The sequence below is a fragment of the Notamacropus eugenii genome, chromosome X (genome assembly GCF_028372415.1).
Source record: "Notamacropus eugenii isolate mMacEug1 chromosome X, mMacEug1.pri_v2, whole genome shotgun sequence".
Lineage (NCBI taxonomy): Eukaryota > Metazoa > Chordata > Mammalia > Diprotodontia > Macropodidae > Notamacropus > Notamacropus eugenii.
In genome coordinates, this window is record NC_092879.1 from 60,711,835 (window position 1) to 60,736,230 (window position 24,396).

The 24,396-nt window shown below is 40.5% G+C and overlaps 1 protein-coding gene across 6 annotated transcripts in view; it reads right to left on the reverse strand.

Annotated features, from left to right (window-relative positions):
* ATP11C (ATPase phospholipid transporting 11C) overlaps positions 1-24,396 on the reverse strand; it is a 214,468-nt gene that overhangs the window by 52,552 nt on the left and 137,520 nt on the right. For all 6 annotated transcript variants that reach the window (XR_011971071.1, XM_072626289.1, XM_072626290.1 and 3 more), the window contains exons 13-20: positions 21,288-21,449; positions 19,451-19,602; positions 17,955-18,026; positions 16,212-16,285; positions 15,151-15,254; positions 14,198-14,379; positions 10,392-10,652; positions 9,104-9,278 (exon numbers count right to left, since the gene is read on the reverse strand). Coding sequence is in view for 5 of the 6 variants with exons in the window: in XM_072626289.1 (XP_072482390.1) it covers positions 9,104-9,278; positions 10,392-10,652; positions 14,198-14,379; positions 15,151-15,254; positions 16,212-16,285; positions 17,955-18,026; positions 19,451-19,602; positions 21,288-21,449 (1,182 nt within the window). In the remaining variant the exon portion in view is untranslated. The remainder of the gene's footprint in view (positions 1-9,103; positions 9,279-10,391; positions 10,653-14,197; positions 14,380-15,150; positions 15,255-16,211; positions 16,286-17,954; positions 18,027-19,450; positions 19,603-21,287; positions 21,450-24,396) is intronic.

A 24,396-nucleotide genomic window follows, 5' to 3' on the forward strand; every position in this document is an offset into this window, starting at 1 on the left:
ACCTCTAAGAAGATGTCAAACCTTGATTTTCATAGTAAGGTCCTAAATTCTGATCCCCCTCCTCAAATACTACCAAGTTTGGTGATTAAACTCAGCAGCTAAAGGGTACTTTTAGGAGTTGGTCTCCACGATTTCTCTAGATGATTAATAGAAATAAAATAAGTTCTCTCTAGATCTGGAGAGATGACGGATCCTTTGTACAGGGCTGAGAATGGCTGCAACCTTAATTTTGACCCAAATTTGGTAGCTTCACTGATACTAAGTGGCACACACAACCCCATTCAATCACAATTAAGACATGAACTCTGTGAACATGAACTGACAAGTGTGCCTCCCATTCAGCCCCCCCCCATTTCAGCCCTCCTTCCTCTCCATTCCCTGACACTTGCTGTTTTTTAAATGGCTCTGGGCTTCAGACAGCCAGTGATTTCATCACTGCTGTTAATTGAAAGTTCAGACTTTGGAGGAGAAAATAGGATATGAGAAGTGAACAGCTGACTCCATAAATAACATGATGGAACAGAATCTGGTTTTCTAGACCATGGGATAAGGTAGAAGAATGAGAGATTCCTACTGCATATCTCAGGAGAATGGAGAATATATTTACCAATCTGATCAAGACGGTCTTAAAATGAAAATAGAGGAGGAGAGAGAAATGTGTTCAGACACAATGGTAAAACCAGATATTATAAAAGGCTAATACTGAAAGAGGTAGCAAATAATTCACAGGGGAAGAAAACTGGGAAAAAGGTTAGGAACAACACTTGTGGTCTGAGATATTTGTAGACAGATGCCACCTAATTAATTAGATTTGTAAAAGTATGAACAGAGGCAAAATAACATTATGGGGGCAGCTAGCAGGAATCATTATTTACAAACTGATCTGTGCCTTGGTTGACTAGTGAGAGGATACTACAGAGAGGTTTTGCAGAACTATGGTGGAAATTGATTATAATGCAACATTGTATGGGGTATATCTGTATATCCCAGCCAAGAGCATGGGTCAAAAATGAAAAGGTAAATACAACTTCAGAGGTTACACTGAAACTTAGAATAAAAATTATAACTGGAATGACAATGGAAGGGCATGACTTCTTTGAAAGAAATAGTTCTGAGAGATGGGGTATGAGAAGAGCAAAGTCTATCAATAAGGTCAGTGCCGAAACAGAAATCATAAAGCCAGGATATGTATGTAACAGTAGAGACTTCTGGAGGGAGGATAAAAGGAGAGAAAAGCAGAGGCAATGAATGGTGCCATGAGTATACTTACTATAGATTAGGAGTGGGGAACCCATGACCTCAAAGCCACATGTGGCCCTCTAGGTCCTCAAGTGCAGCCCCTTGACTGAATCCAAACTTCACAGAACAAATCTCCTCAATAAAAGGATTTGTTCTGTAAAACTTGGACTCAGTGAAAAGGCCACATCCAAGGACCTAGAAGGCCACATGTGGCTGCAAGGCTGCAGGTTCCCCACCCATGCTATAGACCAACCAGCCAGATGGCGAAAATGAATGATGATTTCCTAATAAAGATCACAAAACCCAGAAAAAAAGGCAAGATAGAGCAGTATGGAGGATTTTGACAATCCTAACGTAGTCAAAAAGAGTCATATGGCTAAAAACCAAGCATTTAAAAAATTCTTGTTTTGCCTGGCCATTTGATTTATCTCTTAGAATGTAGAGGAACTAATGCAGTAACTTGCTACCCTCAACTTATTCCTGATAAACAAGGAGGTGGCAAAGTGAAAGTGATCGGAACCTTGGGGAAAAGTAGTGATGCTAGGTTAGAGTTTCTAGTCCCAGTCATAAAAGGAAAACAGTAGAACATAACCTGATGAGTACACAGGTTTTCAGGAAAGCACATTTCAGTAAATGTAATTTTAGAATGATCCCAATGGGGAAGATAAGGGGAAAAGCACTGAAAAAAACCCATGTGGCCACACAGGGGGCTGTGCAATGAGCTTAGATTTGCATGGGATATGCACGAAATATGAAAAGAAAGACAATGTCACCAAGGATGACTACAAAGGAGTAGTGTTCCCTTGCAAAAATTACATCCCAGAGGCAAAAGCCCAGAGCAAGCTGACACTTAAAAAAAAATTAGGAACAATTTTTTAAAAGAACTTTTAAAGCAAATTTGGAGCAAAAACCGGGGGATAGTTTCTGTTTTCCAAGAAAAATTATCATTGTACTGGAAACAATAGGAAAAATGGTTAATAGGGGGGCAAATGCAAGCAATACAAGGATCTAAGACAACTCCAAAAGACTCATAATGGAAAATGCCATCCACAACCTGAGAAAGAAATCTGGAGTCTGAATGCAGATCAAAGCAGACTATTTGCTCTCATTTTTTTTTGTCGTTTTGTTTCTTCTTTCTCGAGGTTTCTGCCATTAGTTCTAATTCTTCTTTACATCATGACTAATTTGAAAATGTTTAATATGAATATATAAGTAGAGCCTATATCAGATTGCATGCTTTCTTGGGTAGGGGATAGGAGAGTGAAGGCAAGAAAACTGAAAACTCAAAATTTTATGGAAGTGAATTCTGAAAACTAAAACTAAATAAATAATAAATTAATTAATTAAAACGCAATGCAACGTAGATGATATTAATTTGTGGTTTTGTAAGTCAATGTGCCCACAGGTGTCCATTTCTATTTGAGTTTGACACCAAAATAGTGTAGAGGATAGGACAGTGGATTTGGCTGGCATATAATTGTCAGACTATAAACACTTCTTGATTGATTGAGCCTCATTTTGGGAAGACCTGGGTTCAAATTCTGCCTGAAATACTTACCAGCTGTGACCCTGAGGCAAGTTGCTTAACTTCTCTGTGCTTAGGTTTCCTCCTCCGCAAAATGAGGGGGCTAAACTCAATAGACACTAAGGTCCATAAGTAAAGCGTTTGGCCTCAAGTCAAAAAAAAATGTACAAGCCTATACAGAACAGATTGGCATATGTGATTTGCTGAGTCACTCTCAGTGACCTTTTAAAGATCTAGGCAAGCAGGACTGGAAAAGGGAAAATTTTATCAATTCAATTTTTTAAAGGAATAGAAAGACCATGAAACTTAGCAATGAAAAGTGTAGTGCTGAAGGCTTGCACCAGATGTTTGAACTGCCGGTGGTAAGAAATCAACAGAAAGGTTGCCACGCTGTGGTGAGGGCCCAAAAGATTTTACATGGAGTCTACCATACCAGGCAGCACAGCTTTGTAACTGCCAAGAGTGGTATGCTGTAGCTTTGAAGGAGGAGCAGAGAAGGCAGAGGGTAGAGGTGGCAAAAAGTCATGGATTAGCAAGGTTTGATTATCAGAAAAATAAGGGATTCACATGTGGAGGATGGTGTCTTCTTATGTTGGCTAAGAGAGAGGAGGGGGGTAAGAAGGGATGGGGAATAAGCATTTACATGGCACTTACTATGTGTTGGAGACTGCTTAGTGCTTTGAAAATATTGCTTCATCTGATCTTGACCACAATCCTTTGAGGTAGGTGCTGTTATTATGCTCATTTTTTTTGGAGAAACTGAGGCAGACTGAGGTCATGTGACTTTTCCAGAGTCACCCAACTAGTGAGTGTTTGAGACTGGCTCTGAAGTCATGTCTTCCTGACTCCAGGCCCAATACTATACCCACACTGTCCCACCAGCTGCCTGAGTAGGCCTGAATAGCTGCCATGGACTCAGAGAAAGGAAGGGAATGGAGGGTCTGGAGCTCACAGGGAGGACAAAGCACAAGTTCAGGACAAATAATACAGCAGGACAGGAGACTGTGACCAGAGGGAAATTTGGAGTTGCCATCATAATGGCAGACTAGCTTTAGGCACTGGTGAGACAGGGGGTAACCAGAGAAGGAAGCCATGAAAGGGGTCAAACTGGCAGAAGATAATTACCAAGGACCTCAGCAAGAACACTAAAGTCACTAAGGATTAGGAGAGGGGATGGGGGTGGACAGAATTCAAATATTAAAAGAACTTCTGACAGCTGCTGAAGTGCAGGCCCACCCTGTTCAGGGGGAGATGATGAAATGCTAGCAGATGACAGCTTGCTAGCAGCAGCTGGTGGTGCAGTGGCGAGAGTGCTGAGGCTGGAGTCAGTAAGCCCTCAGGTTAAATCTGGCTTCAGATATTCACTAGCTGGGTGACCCTGGCCAAGTCCCTTAACTTCTGCTGGCCTCACTTTCCTCATCTGTAAAATGGGCACAATAAGAGCCCCCATCTGCCAGTGTTGTGGTGAGGATCAAATAGGAGGATATTTGTGAAGGGCCTGGCACATAGTAGGTATCATATAATTGTTAGTTTTAGTTGTTGTTAGTATTATCATGGCAGAGAAAACAGACCTATTTTACCTCCCTTTTTGTTCATCTTTTCTGACAAGGAGAATGGCCTTTAAACTGGTCAAAATGACAGAAACATGGCAAAGAGGGAAGTAGACCAACAAATTCAACAACTCAAACAAAATGGGTCTTTGACAGGTTACAATCCTCCTTAGGAGCTCCTGCTATACTTCGCCCAGTTATGGCAAGAGCCCAAAGCAAGACAAATTGGAGCCTGAGATGGTGGCGAGAGATATGCATGGGAAAGATCAAGGATTCCTGCTTCCATGGGGGAGCATGGCTTAAGAAGATTAGGGTACTTTCTGTCTGCAGTGATCCAGCATGAAGGTCTGCAGTACAGTGTCACAATAATCACCAAGGCTGTGTCAAGGGAGCCCAGAACTCACAAACCCTGGCTGGAAAAGACCTTCTCTCAAGCCCTGAAGATACATTTTTAATACTAATCAATTCCATCTACCAAGACTTTATATATAGCAGCTAGCAGGAGCAAGGCCTGATGCTAGACAGTAAAAAAAGAAACAGTAATGCAGAAGAGAGTGAAGTTCCCTCTCTCAAGAAACTTACAAACAAGTTATATGATCTCAGTCTATCTCAGTTTCTCCAACTAAATGGGAATAATAATAGTGCCTGCCTCAAAGGTTTGTGGTCCAGATCAGATGAAGCAACATTTGTAAGTCCTTGACACATAGTAGGTGTCAAATAAATGTTTATTCTCTTTCTATTTTTCCACAAGCTCCTCCTTCCTTCCCCCTTTACTCCAGGCTCTGATGAAGAGGTGACTCTTCTCTTTGCCAAGGCCATCACCCCCTATATAAGGACCTTTGAGCTCATTCTTTCTCAAGCAGACTGCCCCCCATTAGACTCCCCACTTCTGTCTACCTCCCCTTCCATCTCTCCCTATCTACAAGCTCCCTCCCTGATGCCTAGAAACATCTACATGATTTTCTTCCCCCATCCTTCAAAACCCATGCCTGTTATAAATGTGACTACATGCTAATTCTTTTGGAAATGAAAGGCATATAGCACTTTGGAACTAAAGCAGAATATTATTATGGGATCTGTGCTGTTAACTCTGCATATGCGAAGTTTTGTTTCATTGTAAATTACCTTGAAACTTAATTGGACCCTAACATCATTCCACACCTCTCCTCCCTTTCTCAGCCAAATTCCATGGAAAAGTTGTCTCCAGTCAGTATTTTTACTTCCTCTGTTCGTGTTCTCCTCTAAATCCTTGACAATCTGTATTTGAGCCTCATCATTCAATGAAACATGCCCTTTCCAGACTCACCAATGAGCTCTTAATTGCCAATCTGATGACCTTTTCCTGGTCTTCATCCTTCTTGACCTTTTCACAGCATATGACACTGTCAATCACCTTCTCCTCTTGGACACCTTCCTCTCTCTCACGTACACATGCCTATATATGCATGTGTTATCTATCTGCCTTGGCCATCCAGTAAGTTCTGGGAGGTAAGTTGTTTCCACTTTTGTCTCAGCAGCAAGCACACCGTCAGCCACACAAGAGGTGCTGATAGATGCTTGCTTGATTGACTGAATTCAGTTGGGATTTGAAGACATAAATAGGCGAAAACTGGAATCATCTAAGAGTCGATTTCTACCCAAAAGTTCTTTTTATGCGCCATCATGGTTTGGAAGTGGCTCCATGGTTGTCAAAGGTGATGCTTATGAATCTCAAGCTCTGATGTGCCCATTGGCAAAGTACTGAGATGTAGGGGTTAAGTAACAAAACGTCAGAGAATATGCCTCAAGAGACTAACGATTAATTACTGAAAGGGTAAACTAGACAACAAACACTATGAGTTTCCAGAAGGGACAAGTCAGTGTGGGTTGGAGTGATCTGGAAAGGGAATGCTTCATGGAGGAATAGGGACTTCAGTTGACTTTGAAAATCAGATATGAAGAAGCAAAATGAGAGGCTTTTGCTCTCATTTTACAGATGAGGAAACTGAGGCCAAGGGAAGTAAAATGATGTGCCCAAGGTCACACAGCTACTAAATATCTGTCTGAAAGAGGATTTAAAGCTAGGTCATCCTGACTCTTGATCTAAGATTCTAAACACTCCTACAGGATGGGGTAGGCACTCCAGGAGCAAAGACTTAAGAATGCAATGAACATTTGGGGAAGAGTCAGAGGCCCAGCTTGACTAGAGCAGAGGGTTACTATTAGAGGGGAAAGAATGGGGATGGAGAGAGAGAGGCTATATTACACAATAATAGTGAATAATAATCATATTAATATAATGCTTACTATGTACCAGACATTATACTAAGCCCTTTATAATTATGATCTCCTTTGATCCTCACAGCAAAGGTAGGTGCCATTATGATCCTCATTTTTTACAGATAAAGGAAGTGACGAAAATAGAGTTTAAATGATGGGGGAAATGTGAACACAGAAGTGAGGATCTGGAGATGGCAGGAGAGAATGGGACATGGGCAAAGTGATCAGCTTTAATGAGGGAATGAAGTGAGTGGGTACAGGGGAAAAAAGATGAATTTGAAGTCAAAGAGCTAGAGACTTACTAGCTGTATGACCTTGGACAAGTCACTTCCCCTCTATCTGCCTTAGTTTCCTTGACTATAAAATGAAGACAATAATAACATCTACCTAGCAGGGTGGTCATGAGGATTTATTTGCAAAGCACTTATTTCAGTCCCTGGTATATAGTCAGTGAAACATAAATGATACTTATTATTTTAGCATTGTTACTTTTGGGCTGTATAACCATGGGCAAGTCACAATACTTATCCATACTTTGGTTTCTTTATCTGTAAAAATGAAGAGGCTGGCCTAATCTATGAAAAGTACCAGCATCAGTTGGAAAATGGTTGAACAAGTGGTGGTACATGAATGTAATGGAATATAATTGTGTTATAAAAAATGATGAGCAGGAGAATTTCAAAAAACCTGGAAAGACTTGTACGACCTGATGCAAAGTGAAGTAAGCAGAACCAGGAGAACACTGTATACAGGAACAGTCACAGTGTGCAGTGATTGACTTTGATAGACTTAGCTCTTCTCAGCAATGCAAAGATCTAAGATAACTCCAAAAGACTCACAATGGAAAAGGCTATCTACATCCAGAGAAAGAACTTTGCAGTCTGAATGCAGGCGGAAGCAAACTATTTGTTCTCCTTTTCTTTAGTTGTTTTGCTTTGTTTTTTCTTTCTCATGGTTCCTCCCATTAGTTCTAATTCTTCTTTACATGATGACTAATGTGAAAATATGTTTAATATGAATGTATAAGTAGAGTCTATATCAGATTGCATGCCATCTTGGGGAGAAAATTTAAAACTCAAAATCTTATGGAAGTGAATGTTGAGAACTAAAAATAAATTAATTATAAAAAAAGAAATGAAAAGAAAAGTCCCAAGTCTGGGGAGATAGCAGTGGGAAGAGATAGCAGAAGGAACAAATCTGAGAAACATTTGGAAGGAACAACAGACTTTGTGACTGGACCTATGGGGTGAAAGAGGGGTGAAATCAAAAGCAGCTTCAAGTCAGAGAGATGGGAAGGATGATTGTACCACTACCAGGAAGGTAATTCAACAAACATTTCTTAACTCCCTATGATGTGGAAGCCACAGGGGATACCAAAAGTGAAAAACGACTAAGTTTTTTCAACTCAACATTCTTACAGTCTAAGAGATGGGGAGACAAAATGTACAAAAATGATATAAGGGAGAATGCGATAGGAGTAAAAAAGAATTCTGAGAAAGGTGATGTCAGGATGACTTTCACTTGGTCCCAGGAGGTGACAGTGGGTAGAGAAGAGGGGCCAGTTTGAGGGCTAAGAGCATGAACTCAGTCATAGACATAATGAGCTCAGAACAACATCATGACATCCAAGTTTGCAGCTAGAGACAAGGTCTGAGCACAAAGGAGAAGTCATCGATAGAAATCTGGGTCATTTGCCCAGAGATAGATGATCATTACAGCCATGATATTGGGTAAGCCCCACTGAGGGGCTCACAGGATTATAGCCTCAGAGCTGGGACCTCAGAGGTCATCTGCTTCAACCCCCTTGCTTTACAGGTGAGAAAAACTGAAATCCAAAGATGCTGTGATTTGCTCAAAATCAGACAGGCAGAAGTGGCAGGGCTAGGACTTGATTCCAAGTCTTTGGCACCAAATTCACTGCTCTTGACTAAGCTTTGGGCAAGCCCACATTTGGGGGCAGAGGGCAGGAGAGGAAGGCATAAGAGCCAATAATGAAGAAAAAGGAAGGGTGGGAGGTGACAGGAAAGTCAGGAAAACTAGAAGTCAGGAAAAGAGGGTGTCTCTGGAAGGAAGGTATGTTCAGCAGTGGCAGAGAGGTCAATGGGTTACAAAAGCAAAGAAAGGGCCAATGGACTGAACAAGAAGGTAATCACTGATGTCCCTTGGGAGTGGTTTCAGTAAAGTGTGAGTGCCAGGTTATAGGGTCGTAAGTGGGTGGAAAGGAAAGGGAGAACAGCAGGAAGAGGTCACTCATTTAAGAAGTTTTCTGACAATGAAAGGAAGGAGTAAAATTGAACCATAGCCAGACAGGACAGATGAATGAAGCAAAAGGTTTATTCATTCAAGTTCACATTCAAAGGCAGATTTGAAAGAGCCAGTGTACAGTGGGAGAGATGAGTGCTGATCATAATTCCTAATGGAAAACTTGGAAGAAAAATGTATTTTCCAGGTGAGATCTGAACCCTTCTTTCTCATTCCACCACTAATGCAGGGCACTAAGAGTTAAGGCTGTTTTCCTTGTCATAGTTACCTGTGCTTTCTGTAGAGGGGCCATCCGGCAACAGAGAACAGCAGTGCACTTGATACAAATTTGCATAAAGATGGTTTTGTAATTAGTCGACGAGGAGTCTTGGGAAGAATTTAATATAAGTGACAAAGTTGATCCATCAATTATCAGTCCATATTCTTGGTGCTCTCCCCACCCTCTAAAAAAAAGAAAAGAAAAATATATTTGAATATATAAAAACTTTTCATGTCTAATATATATTTTTGAAAGACTCAAAGGGAAGGTTTGGAGCTCACAGATAGATATACAGGTGGCCAAAGGGTGAGACTCAGTGAGACACTGTCATGGGTACAGTACCATTGGGATTGGATGGAGATTACGCAAGAAGAGTTAAAGCAAGAGAAACAAAACTAAAAGTGATCAACTTAAACCAAGAACATGATTTAGGGAAGGCTGATCCTTGGTGAATGTGGCGGATGGGAAAAATAAGTAAATTTGTATTAAGTTCTTATAAGACCCTAGGATTTCAAGAGCAATAAGGACCAGTCTTGGTCTTGGAGAATGGATGATGAAACACATCTCCATCCTCTCATTATGGAGGGACTATGGATGCAAAATGACATATGCTCTCAACCATAGTTGCTGTCTCAGGGCCCTCCCCCCCAACTATTTCAATCTATGAGAAATGATGATTCAATAGGGGGAAGTAGGTTTCTGAAAATAACTGTGAAGTAAACACAAAAGACATCAATTAAACTTTTTTTATGTGAGCATTGATTTGTATCTGCTCCATTGCTTTTAGGTTCAACTCAAATCATGCCTCGATTAGGGTAAAATAAATTAAAAATAAGAAGCTATAAAAACAATTTTAAAAAAAACCCTTAGGGGCAGCTAGGTGGTGCAGTGAATAGAGCACCGGTCCTGGAGTCAGAAGGACTTGAGTTCAAATCCAGCCTCAGACACTTGACACTTACCAGCTGTGTGACCTTGGGTGAGTCACTTAACCCTAACTGCCTTGCCTTCCCCCCTCCAAAAATAAAAACTTTTTAAAAAGCCTTTTCATTCTTTTAACACTGACATTGAATAGTGATGAGCATAATAACTTATGCCTTTTGCTTCTAAGCTTTATGAAAATCTAAATTAAATGTATTTTCAGATGGGATAGATAGGGGCTCACAACCTCTGGTGGGTGGGTTATTAGGGGAGCTACTCAAGTTAGGATGTCTCTTAAAGATGAAAAAAACATGGCAAACAACGAGAATATGAAACTATCAGCAGAAATGTGGTTGTCCATCTGCCAGTCTTTTCATACTTTCTGATGCTTCTACGTTTGGGGAATCCATATAGCAGCTTCTTATGGTATTCAACCAGCAGTTCGTGCAAAAGATCTTCTTTTCTGTCACTGTCTCCGATGGTTCGAGTGGTCAGCTCCAAGAGTTCAGTGTTGGTCTGGAAGAGTCGGCAGGCATAGCAGGTGGACTTGGCAGTCTCCATCTTATCCCCGGTGAGCACCCAGACTTTCATACCTGCCTTGTGCAAGGCTTCAATAGTCTCAGCTGCTTGATCCTGAAGCCTAAAAGGTAAAAAACAAAAACACAACAAACTTTCTCCCTGCAGATTTTCAGTCATTCCCAATGTCAACTTCACAAAATTTTAACCTTGTGATTCACATTTTTTTCCATTCATGAGACTGTACCTTGTTCGGTTTCCTTTCTTTGTATACGTCCTCCCACACACACCTTTACAGCACCATAGGACATCCATTTATTGATTAAGCAAATTCAAATTAATTTGGTCTTTATAATTAAGGGATAGCCTTTGAGATACGGTATGGTATAACCAAATTAGGAGTGGCACTCATTGCTGTTAACTCAAATATTTGGAAACTCAGCAAATGATCAAATAGAAATACAGAAGAGACTGAGTCAATGAATTTAGCTAACATGGTAGTAAGATGGTCATTTGCAGGATGGAGAATCACCATGGAAGGATGGACAATCACCATTTCTGGGAAGTTGTAAAAATAGGGTGATTGAACTGAACTATAATCCCGACTGTTAAGACTGGAAGGTTAAGGAGGGGAAGAAAAGCAATTAGGTGACTTCTGAAGAACTCCTTCAGCCCCCTGGCTTACACTCGATGCTAAATAAAATGTCCTTTTGTTTGGGGAAGGAGGTGTTTTGGACTTATGACTTCACAATGGTGAGGAACTACAGAGATTTGAAACCCCATCCACCAAAAGACAAGGGCAACTTGCCTGAAATGTACAGCATCCTTAGCACATAGTAGGTGCTTAATAAACCCTTGTTGACTGATAGAGGGAGCATACAGTAAAATGAAAACTAACTCAGGAGACAGAGACCTCACCTTCAAAGTCTCTCTCTTTCCCTACCTGCCCTTGGTTTCCTAATCTGTAAAATGAGAGGGTAGACACATGGTCTCTAAAGTCCATTCATGCTCTACAACTTCAATCTAGAACCCTGAAAAAGGATCAAGGACAATGTGGTACAAGGGAAAGAACTTTGGATTTAGAGTCAAGAGGAACTAGTTTCTCCTATTCCTTGGGTTTCAGTTTCCTCATTTGTAAAATGAGGGCTAGATGACTTTGTTAGCACCCCTTGGTCCTGGGGTCCTTCCTGGAGGGTAGATATATGGGAGCTCCTCCCAGACCACTTGTTTAAGGAGGGCAAACAAGGAATTCACCTCATCATTTCCTACCTGGCTGACCTCATGGATTTCATGATCTCCAGAAAGTCATTGTGTCAAAAGACATCAACTTAGAAGCTCACCATGCCTCACATCATTTCCCCTCTGTGCTACAGGAATTCATTATGCCTCCACTCTATGTAACCTCCCTCTACACCTTTCACAGTTCTTAGTATGTGCTTTCTTCCCCCACTGGACCATAAGCTCTTCAAGAGCAGGGATTATCATATGTTTTTTCCATGATTTAGTACAGTGTAGACACATAGTAGGTGTTTACGACATGTTTATTGACTATTGGCCTCTGAGGTCCTTTATCATTCTAGATCCTTTGCCTGTGGGTAAATGGCTCCAACTCACTGGGCCTCAGTTTTCTCCTCTATAAAATGAGGAGATTGGACCAGATGGTTTCTGAGGGCCTGTTCAGCTCAAAGACCTCAGATCCTCTGACTTGCTCCAGTTAATACATGTCAGAAGGGGTCCCTGCACCCAAATTTTCCTGACTCCAACACTGGCCCCTCTATCGGCTTGGCCAGCTTGCCTCGAAGAGGAAGAGGATCTTATTAAAATGTATAGAACCTCCTACTCACCTAAGGGTAGAATCCTCGAAGCCTGAAATGAGGATTAATATCTGAGAGTAACTTGGGCTCTGCTTAAGCTTCAGCAAGACGAAATGACGAAGCTTATCACATTTCAGAACCATTTGCCTGTCTGCTCTGAATATTGACTATTTTGGATAGGAAGGGCTGATGTGTCTGCCTTATAATAAGAAAGAGGGGAAAGTGTGAAGCTAGCCAAGTGTCTAAAAAGTCAGCTCCAAGGCAGGATAAAAACAAAGCTGGAAGCTCTCTTTGGGAGGACGGAAGTCACCTTTAGGAAAATTGTCTGTGATTTAAGTAGGTTATATAAAACTGTGGCCAATAGGGAACCTGATTCTGGTTCCATTTCATTAGCCTGGGAGAAGTAAGGGCTGGTGCCATTTTGAGAGGCAAGAAGGTATCTGCAGGCAGGAAGATGGCCTGGAATTCTCCCCTCCCTTAGAAATTTACAAGCTGTATGATGCCAAGCAAGTCAGTCAACGTCTCTGTGCCTTCATTTGTATTCCCAGCTGTAAACTAGGCATAAGTATAGCTATCTTACTTATCTCACTGGTCTGTTTGTGAAGTTCCAATGGGATAATGTATATGAAATATTTTGCAAACTTTAAAATGCTATCAAAATATCAGTTTTCATTATTTCTGTCCCACCCTCCCCCATCCATACAAATCTTTTCCAATTTACAAATGTCACTGCCTCCAAGAAGGCTTTCCTGATTACTCAGACCTGAAGTGAGCTCTCCCCGCAACATGAATTCCTAGAAATTCACTAATGTTGCTTTCCCTATATTACTTGGCATGGTAATTAGATGGGGAAATGGCCTGTGTTTGGAGGAAGTGGGATCTTTCTCACTGTAGGTGTTCAAGCCAAGGCTACATATTACAAAGGGGACTGATTCTTGATCAGGGATGGGGTAGACTAGCTTAGAGTATCATTGAACCATCAGGTATCAGAAGTAAACAGTTCCTTGAAGGATATCTAGTCTAATTACACTCTTCTTTCATTTTACAGAAGGAAACTTGAGGCTCAGGGATATCAAATTTAATTCAAGAAATGCTAATTAAGCACATGCTACATGGCAGCCCCATGTGGGTATACGTGGTTGTGGACCTACATGGTAGGACTGTGCTAGGTGCTGGAATACAAAGAAAAAACTGAAAACAGCCTCTACCAACATCAATTTACATCCTACTAGGGTGAGTGGTACAAGAGGGAGAAAGTACTAACAACCAGGGATGACTAAGAGAGGCCTCATATAGAAAGTAGTACCTGAGCTAGGCTTTGAAGGAAAGGGGAATTCTCTGGGAGTGGATGTGAAGAGGAGGTGCATTACTGACAAGGGAGGTGAGAGTTGGAACATTGTGTACCAACAACAGTTAGCATACTAGTTTGCATAAAACATAGAGGGTCAGAAAGGGAGTAACATGAATCAAATCTGAAAAGACAGGTGGGAGCCAGATTGTATTGGCTTTTCAACATAAGCCTGGAGAATTTCTATTTTATCCTAGAGGTAAGAGGGAGCCACTGAAGATTCTTGAGTTAAACAAGGGAATGATATGTTTAGATCTGTTTTAGGAATATCAGTTTGGCAGCTGCATAAAGAATGGACTAGTGAGACCGGAGTCAGGGAAACAAATGAAGAAGCTATTGCAATAGACCAGGCAAAAAATGAGACTGTCTGAACTAGGATAGACTGAATTCTCCACCCTTGAGTGGAGAGGGAGGGACAAGACAATTATTCACCCAGTGAATAATTGGCAGAGCCACAGTAGGAACCCAAGGCTCCTGCCCGGGGTCCTGTACCATTTTCTCATTTACCTGTCTTCTACTGCAGTGGATCCAATTAAATTCATGTCAGTCTCTATGTCATCGAAAACTTTTGCCAACTTTTCTTCTCTCTCTTGTAAAGCCATCTTGGCTTCAAGGATCTGATGGTCAACTGCACGATATTCCTCAAGAGTGTATTCTTTGTAGGCCACACACAGAGTTCGATAGCCATCCTGGAAGCAAACAACAAAGTGGCCTCTGGTTGCCATGCTGGGCACAGGTCCAATTTAGGGCCTTTGAAATGCTTCTGGACTTTCCATGTATATAAATAGACATGAACCCATTCACATGACAATGAATGGAAATTTTATCTTAAATCAAAGCTAACTGGTTTTTATTTTTAACATACAAAGTAGTTCATTTTGTGAAAGTTGTGGTCTTGGCAAATGATGTCAGGACTAAAGAAATGATGAAGAGCAAAAAAAAACCAAAACGTAGAAATGAAGAGTAAAAACAAAACAAAAAACAAGCAAAGTAATAAATGACATAAAAAAAGTATGACAGAAAAAAAAGATTGGCTGACCATATGGGTGAGATGGAGGGGTAACCATTGGACAGCCCATCTACTCTATTGCTATCCTCAAGACGTCAAGAGAAAGCAAAGAATGACCCTCAGGACATATGAGGGAATCTCCTGGGGCAAACTTATGGAATGACAAGAAAAGAATGGCATTGAATGGGCGGGCATGGATGGGTTGCTATCAGCATTTGTGTACTCCAAAAAGAGGGAAGGAAAATAACGTGCTATCAGAGTCTGGACAAGTCTCCAAAACTATATATCTGTCCTAGAAAACAATATCAAGAGGAGTTTCTCAAAAAAAGAAAAAAGGAAAAGAAAATGCCCCTTAATGCTACCCTCTCCAAACCTAAAATGTACAATAAATACCAAATCAAAACGTGTTTAAAGAGACCTCTTCACTGACTTGTCCTTAGGGACCACTTACCATTGCATTGCGGTCCACGTGGACTTTCGTCTGTTCTATCTGGTCCCTTTGCACCCTGGGGAAAACAGCAGAGTCTGCTCCCTTACAAAAGAGAAATATACCACCTAGAATAAAGAATCAGAAAATGTGTTATGAGGAAAAGGTGAAAAAAAATCTCCATGGAGCTATTAATAATTCAGTTCCATTCAATGCGTCTTTATTAAATGCCTACTCAGTGAGAGGCAATATGCTAGGAACTAACAGAGAGAAAAATAAAATAAAACAAACAACAAATGTCAACAGTGTCTGTCTTCAGGGAGCTTATATTCTATCAGAAATTAATATAAGTAACATAATTAAGGTATTTTTCTTTTATGAAAAATTCAACATAGCTATAAAATTTTTATTTAATGAAAAATAAAAATAGATGAGAACTAATCAAATGAACTGTGAGTTCCAACCAGTCTCCACCCAGCCACCATCACACCATGCACTCGAGGACAGTACGCTTTCGTTTCTGTAACTCTTGCCCCGAGGCCCTGCTATCTTGACTGGGAGTGCCTCACATTGCCCACTCTATGTAGGCTAGTTCCCTCTATGCCTCCCCTCATAGCCCTACCATCTTCTCACTCTCTCCACTTTGTAGTTCTCGAACCATAATTAAATTAATACTGCCTTTGCAACTGAAAAGGGTGCTCCTGTCCACCCTCTTACAATTTCAAAACTCATCATACCTATATCTTTCCAAACCGAAATACTCCTCTCCCCTGAATACCACTCCCCTACCCATCTTCCCCAATGAGAATTGTAAGCTTTTATATTTGCATTCCTAGCATTTAACAGAGTGTGTGGCACTCAAGGAGTACTTAATAATTGCTTTTTCATTTATTGATTCACTCTCAGTTTTCCTTCCTAAGCCTCAATTTCCCCATCAGCAAAATGGAGCTATTAATATCTGTCATACTCTTTCAGGGGGGCAGTATACTTCAAATAATCTAATGTTACCAGAGGTGTTAGGGGGCCATAAAGCACCATGGGATGGCCAGACACTGCCACCAGCAGCAGAATTCTTTGACACATACCTCGGGCATTTCTCACAATCACACTCATCCGTCTCCGGGAAGAATCAAAGTGCAAAGTATGGAGAAGCTTGAACCTTGAAGGAAAAAAGAGATTAAAAAAATGAAAAATCTAAATTATACTAAGAATAGTGATCAGACTGTGATCATACTAGGAAACAACTGAATAATGTGTTGGGGGTACGATTTTCTTTTTCAAATAAAAAGGCATAACATTCAATAAACATTTATTGACTGGCTACAACAAGCAAAGCCCTGTCCTTTAAGAACTGGGAGAGACATGTAGAACAATAGGCCACAACCCCTTCAAGTAACTAACAATCTGAGTAAGCTCCTTGAGAGGTCAGGAACCATCTTTCAACTTGTATTTATAGTCCCAGTACTTAGCAGCATTTGGCATATGTTATTGTTGAGTCATTTTTTAGTCATTTCTGACTCTTTGTGGCTCCATTTGGGGTTTTCTTGGAAGAGATACTGGATTGGTTTGCCATTTCCTTCTCCAGCTCATTTGACAGATGAGGAAACTGAGGCAAACAGGGTAAAGGGACTTGCCCAAGTTGAACAGCTAGTAAGTGTCTGAGTCCAAATTTGTACTCATGAAAATGACTCTTCCTGATTCCAGGCCCAGCTCTCTATCCATTATGTCACCCAGTTGCCCTATTGGCCCATAGTTAAGTGACCATTAAATGCTCATTAACTTACTTGGGGGGTGGGAGAAGAGAGAATATGTCTTTGATAAATATAATATAAATGGGAATACAATATATGACTCTAAAGAGTACATAGTGCTCTGAGAGCAGATGAGAGAGAGATATCACTTCTAGCCAGAGGATGGGGATGGCTTTCTAGACCATATTGCTTGTGACTTGGACATTGTAAAATGGAGTGGCTATCACCAGGCGGTGCTGCTGAGAGGGTGTGTTCATAGAATTATAGATTGGGAACTAGATTGGCCTTCAGCAGTCATTCAGTCCAACTCAGTCATATTTTTAAATAAAAAGACCCAGGGCCCAGAAATGTTAAGTGACTTGTTCATTTAGCCAAAGCTACACAGTAAATAAATGACAGGGAAAGATATGGAGTTAGTTCCTCTGACAGCAGATCCCATGCTTTTTCCTATGTCTTCTTGACTCAGAAAATAGCCCCCTAATCCACTATGACACACTGCCTCCAGGCTATGGCAATATTTTTATTCATTGTTCACGTCAGAGATTCCCTCATAAGCCCTTAAATGTCTGACTCTGACTTCGTATTAATTTGTGAACATATTCACAAAACACTAAAACAGAGATAAGCCCATGTTTTGCCCAATCTCTTGCAGCTCAAAAAATAAAATCTTCTACACAAGGTAATCTACAATGAGGCAAAATGTATATCTCCCTGCAAGTCTGAAAGGATATGCTAAGGCCAAGGTTGCAATCCAAAGATGACTGGATAGCCCTGAGGTCAGGGCACCTTGATCTGGTAGTATAAGCTATAGATCTAGACCATTATCACCCTCTCAGCAGGAAGGTCACCTTGACCTCTACCTACTCCGTTAGGGCTCAACACATCAGCCAAGGAAAACTCATGGTGCTCATTTTCATACCAAAGCCAGATAACTATCATTACTGGAAAGCAAAGTCACCAAGTTCAGCCTTGTACCCATGGAGCTCTTCGGACCCAGCTTCCTTTATGGTCCTTTCTCAATCACTGGTTGTTTACTGAGGTATCAAGGAAATGAGATCCGTTATGAACTCTACTTACTCTTCTATTTCATTCTGTTGGTTTTCCAGTTTCATGCGGCCATCCTTAATTCCCAAATAGGTGTATCCATACCTGCAAGAGAGCAAACCAACATTTAAGGTATTTCCCATATGTCCTGGTTATCATTGTCAACATCATCAAGTCTGCACCTCTGATTTCATCCATATGGAGAAATTCCTCCATGAAAACAGACTGGCAGTTATTCTAATGCCTAAAAGCATGCATTCTCATCTCATTTTTGTGTTCTGGACCTCCCCGCCTTCTCCCCCAGAGAGTCTGGGAAAATTCGTGGAAGTCTTCTCAGAAAAATGATTTTAAGTATATAGGATAAAACACATAATTATACTAAAGATGCCATGTTTTTCCCATTGAAATCTATCCATGGCCTCCTTAGGGGTCTCTACACCATGGTTAAGACCTCTTGCCTTAGAGAACTGCCTGGAGCATTGGAAAGATAAGTGACGTGCCCAGGCTCACACATGGGACAGAGATGGAACCTGAACACAGCTCTTCCTGACTCAAAGGATGGTCATGAATCCACTAAGCTGTCCTGGCTCCCACCACCATTAGCATTCTTCTCACCTTCTCTGATGGAGATCTGATAGAAATGGCCTTAGGACAAGTCAATATTCTAATATCCTATTGTCTATGGTACAGGTGGACAAAATGACAACTGACAAAAAGTAAGCACTCTGGGAGTTTTTATTTGATGAGCAACAATATCAGTGGTATGAGATCATATTTTTGTCTGACTTAACTGAAAACGCTAGGTGGCACAATGGATAGAGTACTGGACCTGGAGTCAAGAAGATATGAGTTCAAATCCAGCCTCAGACAATTACTAGTTGTGTGAACCTGGGCAAGTCACTCAACCTCTGTCTATTTCAGTGTCCTCAGCTGTAAAATCAGGATAATAACAGCATCTGCTTCCCATGATTACTGCGAGGATTGATGGAAATAATATTTGTAAAGTACTTAGTGCAGTGCAGGTGCATACTAAACGCTTGTTTTCTTCCTCCGTAACCGGAATGGGGAACTCTAAGCATGGAAACTCCTGCTGCCAAGGCTGACTGGTAAGTATTCTGCAACTCACACTCATAGAAAGTTGCCTGGGGCACCGAGAGGTTAAGCGATTTGCCCAGGGATGCTAGTAATTACTTAAGAAGCATTTATTAGAGATACCGGTACAAAAAATGAAATAATCCATCCTCTCCAGGGCACACAGAGGCAAGTCTTGAATCCAAGTCTTTGCGACTCAGAGGACTGCCTCCTCATCCATTGTGATACGCTACCTCCAGCCTATATCATTATTTCATATTCACTGCTCACATCAGAGACTCCCTCATAAGCCCTTAAATGTCTGACTCTGATTTTGTACTAACTTGTAGACATATTCACTAGACAAAGACGCTAGAACAAAGATAAACCCACGTTTCTCCATCTCTTGCAGCTCAAAAAATAAAATCCTCAGGAGAAAAATAAAAGACTGTGCTTACTTCTTAGCCCCCTTTACCAAAGCAATTTCATCAGGGGATGAGGAGATATACGTTAACTCAGTCTCTTCGACAATTCCATCAACATCATCTTTTACTTGGGTTTCCACAGTGTGGCACAGGCACAGGGCACGAAGAAAGAGCTGTTCCCGACTCTGCAATTGCAAAAATAACAAAGAACGTTTCTCTTTTAGTCACTGAGGATCACAAAATCTCAGATTCCCTGAGATAAGAAGGGACCTCAAAGGTCGTCCCATCGAACTTCTTTTTGCCCTTCTTCTCCCTATGACAACTAGGACAAGCAGGTCTGAAGCCCCTGTTTGAAGATATCGCAGTGTTAAGGAACCCACTACCTCAGGGCAGCTGTCCACATTGCAGTTGCTCTGTCTCAAAAAGGGTTTCCTTTCACCAAGACTAAATCTAAATATGGAACTCAAAAAAAAAAAATGTTAAAAATTGTTGTTTACATGTGATTGAGAAAAAAAGAAAAGAAAATTTAATGTAAAAAAACCAAAACAAAATCCCAACTAAATCTGCCTCTAACATGCCCAAGTCAGATTAAAACAGAATTTGAAAATATTCCATGAAACAAATAAAATTGCTAACTAGATTTATGGCCTCCAGTTCTATTTAAGTGTGAAACCACTGATATGCACAGTTCGCTAGATATGGGCAGTCCCTCCCACTAATCTCGTCCAGATGATGCCCTCTAGGAAAGCTGCCATAAGGGCTCCACCCATAGTGCTTACAGGCATTTCATTACAACCCAAGAAATCTGAACTGGAAGATAAACAAAATCTTATCCATTCAGAAAGTTATTTTGTCTTAAATAAAGCAGAGCCTTCTAGTGCCTCAGCAGTCTCTGATTATAAGCCCTACCTCTAGGTATTAGTCATGTTAACACTTTCAGAGCTGAACAAGATTGGATGACCCCGTAAATCAATCACACCCTAACATGGATGACAGCCTGAGGGCCTCCCTCAGAAGCAGGCAAGAGGTTAAGCATAATAAAAGTCTGGCTGGCTAAAAATCAGACCCGAGGACCTTCCCTCAAGGAAATTATCCAGTGAATGGCAATCAAGAGTGACAATCAAGTAATCAACTCCTCTCCCTTGGACCTCAGTTTCCCCAGCTGTAAAATGAATGGGTAGAACTAGATGCCCCCTAAAGTTCTCTTGCTGGGAGTTTTCTTTAATGGGGAGAGGTTGTTTGTGGGGAAGAAAAGAGAAAGGGGCTGGCAAGAATGATAAGGGGAAAAAAAGGGTCATTGAAACATTTTTTAAAATGACCCGAAAAGAAGGAATTTCAGAGGAAGATACAGACAAGATCAGATTTGAAACTGTGTTGAAAGGAGATTTGCAGTTCCATTTATAATCTTTTTTTCTGTTCTTTGTTTACAGAAATGTTTGCATTTGTGGACATTTGTCAAATTTAAAATAACAAAAAAAAAAATGATTAAAAAAAAACAAAACCAAGTTCCTTCTCCGCTCTAATGTCTGATCCTAAATAAAATGTCCAATCTTCTAAAGCTTCCTTTTGAAGGCCATTCTAGAGGTGTTTAGTAGGAATGGAAAGGGCCAGTGGGGTCAATAGAACACAGGGCTAACCAAAGCTCAGGCTATTTGGTTCCCTACCCCACTCCCAGTCCCACTCGCATTTCTCATAGTGTTTTACATTATATATCATTTGAGGTTGGATCCCCTGATCAGAGGGCTGATGAGGACTGATGTGTGGGCTCCTATTAGCATCACTGGAGGGAGTGTAACAGCAGATGCATTCAAACTCATTCAAGGCAGTAAATACAAAGGAAAAACAAAACTGAGCATCCACAATCACCAACCTTTTCTGCTTTTCTGGAAAACGGCTGAATTCCATCAGTTTCGGAGAATGACTCTGTTTCTACAGTTTCCTCCTTATAAGTGTGCCCATCTATGCAGCATTCGATAAATTCCATGGTGTTTTCAGTAAGTGTCCCAGTTTTGTCAGTAAATACATACTCCACCTTAAAAAAAAAAACAAAACACACGCACACAAGGGGAATAGAATGTATAGTATAAACTCCCAGAGGGCAAGGATTAGTGTGGATTTTTTTGTCTTTGTAAGGCCAGCACCTAGATTGTACATGGTAGATCTGGGCTTCCTAAATGTTTCTTCATTGTAATCCATTTCTACCCAATTCTAAGTCAAGGGATATATATTAAGTTGCTAGAAAATTATGTAAAAGCAGTTTGCAAATCTTAAAGGGCTAGAGGAAAGGTTAGCTACTCTTAACTGGAAAAGACCTTAGAAACCATGTAATCCAACCATTCTATTTTAAGGTAGCCAGGCAAATTGGAGAGAGTGCTAAATTGGGAAGTTAACAAGACCTGAGTTCAAATACTGCCTTAGCTACTGTGAGTGTGTGTGTGTGTGTGTGTGTGTGTGTATGTGTGTGTGTGTATGAGAGAGAGAGAGAGAGAGAGAGCACTTGGGCAAGTCCTTTAACCTTTCCCAGACTCTGTTTCCTCATCTGTACAATGGGAATAACAGTACGAACATCATAGAACTATTATGAGGAACTGATAAGAGAATGTGTATAAACTTCCCTGTAAACCCCACAGAGAGCTATATAAGAGACAGCCATTGTGATTACCATCATTATCACTACGATGGAAAAAATGTTCTTCTCATCTTGTTCAGTGGAGTTCAAATAGAACCAGTCCTAGAAAATGTCGTTTCTTCTTTATGTAATATATCAAGGACTACGGCATAGTTTTTAGTAACTAAATAAAAATATAACAATGTCAGCTTATCCTCTGAAGGCAATTTTCAGTACAACTCCAGGAAAAGACAGACGACAAGAAGGACTTGGACTTCATTCTATCCCACTGGGGGAACATTTTCTATTACTCAGTGAAGTGACTGTCTGCTTTTTCCAAAAGTATTTCTGTAGGTTTCAGACATGTTTACCATGTGCCCTGCGAATGGCTAGCAACCTCCTTCCTCTTTCTTGGCAAGGAAATGTTAATATTTCGAAAACTTACTTAGGATGATGGGCAATGGGAGTGCATAATTATGTATAAGTTTTGTTAGCATATTTTCCAAATCTGTCATGTTCTGTTTTACAGGTTTCTCTATTTTGATTCTTTTTGTTAAAGGCAACTTGGAGACTATGGTGGTACTGATTAAAAAACATTGTTCAAATTGTTATGGAACAATATAATATTCAGACAACTAGGTGTAACAGTTTGATCTATGATACTATTCCAGATCTTTGATAGTTTGTTTATGGGCTAAGTTCTTCAGGTAGCTAGGTGGCAGGTGTACTGGATAGCACTCTAGGCCTATAATCAGAAAGCCCGAGTTCAACTCTAGCCTCAGATACTTACCAGCTGTGTGACACTGGGCAAGTCACTTCACTTCTGTTTATCTCATTTTACTCATGTATACAATGGAGATAAGGACAGCATCTGCCTCACAGGGTTGTTGTGAAAATCAAATGAGATATTTGTAAAACTCTTTGCAAACTTTAAATTATTACTGTTTTACAATCTCTGTTTGTACTACGGGGATTTGTCATCCATCAGTCCACAAAAAATAGCAGTTTCTGATACATAATTCAGGCCACCAGGTCTTATATTGTTAGGTTTTGGGTACATGCTACATTTTTGCAGACTTCAGTTACGTAGTTTCTACCATTTCCTTATGATTTGCATTGATTAGATTAAGATCCGTTTCCTGAAGGATAACCCTATTGTAATTTCTGGTAGATGACCTGGTCCTGCATGGCCATCAAAAACCCTTCCTTTTTCACAAATAAGTCCACATGACTGACATTTGTTTTACACTTCTTTGTTCACACATTGTTGGCAAAACTCATGAAGATGTTGCCCATGAAGGGCCTTTTCAGTCCACTCTTGATCTCATCCTTTTCGCTGCCTCTATCCAGAAGCACATTCAGCAAATGCAATGATGTGTGCCTTTCCTATGTTTCAGTGACTGTTTGCTTGTTCCAAAAGTATTTCTGTAGGTTTAATACATATTTATCCCATGCTCTGAGAATGCCTATCAATCTTCTTCCTTCTTCTTGGCAAGGAATTGTTAATGTTTATAAAACTTAAGATGATGGGCTATGGGTTTGGTTAATATTATATAAGTTTTTGTTAGAATATTTTCCAAATCTATCATGTTCCATTATACAGTAGTATAATTGACTGGCAATGCATAAGTGTGAATTGCTTTAAATATGATCTTCACGTTAAGTTTTTATTTCAGGATGCCTGTATGTCTCTTAACACTCAGCCAGAGTTTTCTTCTTTATAGCTTTATGCTCACATACCTTATGTGGAGGACACCAAGATTTTTATAAGTATAGCCTTCACCCAATGTTTCCATCTGACCTCTAGTTAAGAATTTTATACTTCTTCTTCTTGATTGGTTATCTCTGTCATGTGTCTGACTCTCCATGACCCCATTTGGGGTTTTTTGGCAGAGATAGTAGAGTGGTTTGCTATTTCCTTTTCCAGCTCATTTTACAGATGAGCAAACTGACAGGGTTAAGTGACTTGCCTGAGGTCACATAGTAAGTGTCTGAGGCCAGATTTGAACTCAGGAAGATGATGAGTCTTCCTGACTCCAGGCCTGGCACTCTATTCTCTGTGCCACCTAGCTGCCCCAATTTTACACTTAACTGGAGAGATGGTCCACACAATCAAGAACCTATTAAATGTCTTTTCCAGAAGAATCTTAAAATTTGATGCCAGTCATGTATATCAAGTGATTAGTAAGACTTCTGTTTTGGTTCAACACCCCATCCCTTCATTTTGGAAGCCAGGCATACTTCTATTTGAGTGGTTTTAAGGCCAAGCAGAGATACAATGAGCTTAAAACGAGTCTCTGAAAAATGTCACATTTTATATCACTTGTTCTTAACACTATCATGTTCATGTGGTATTGTGAATACTGACATT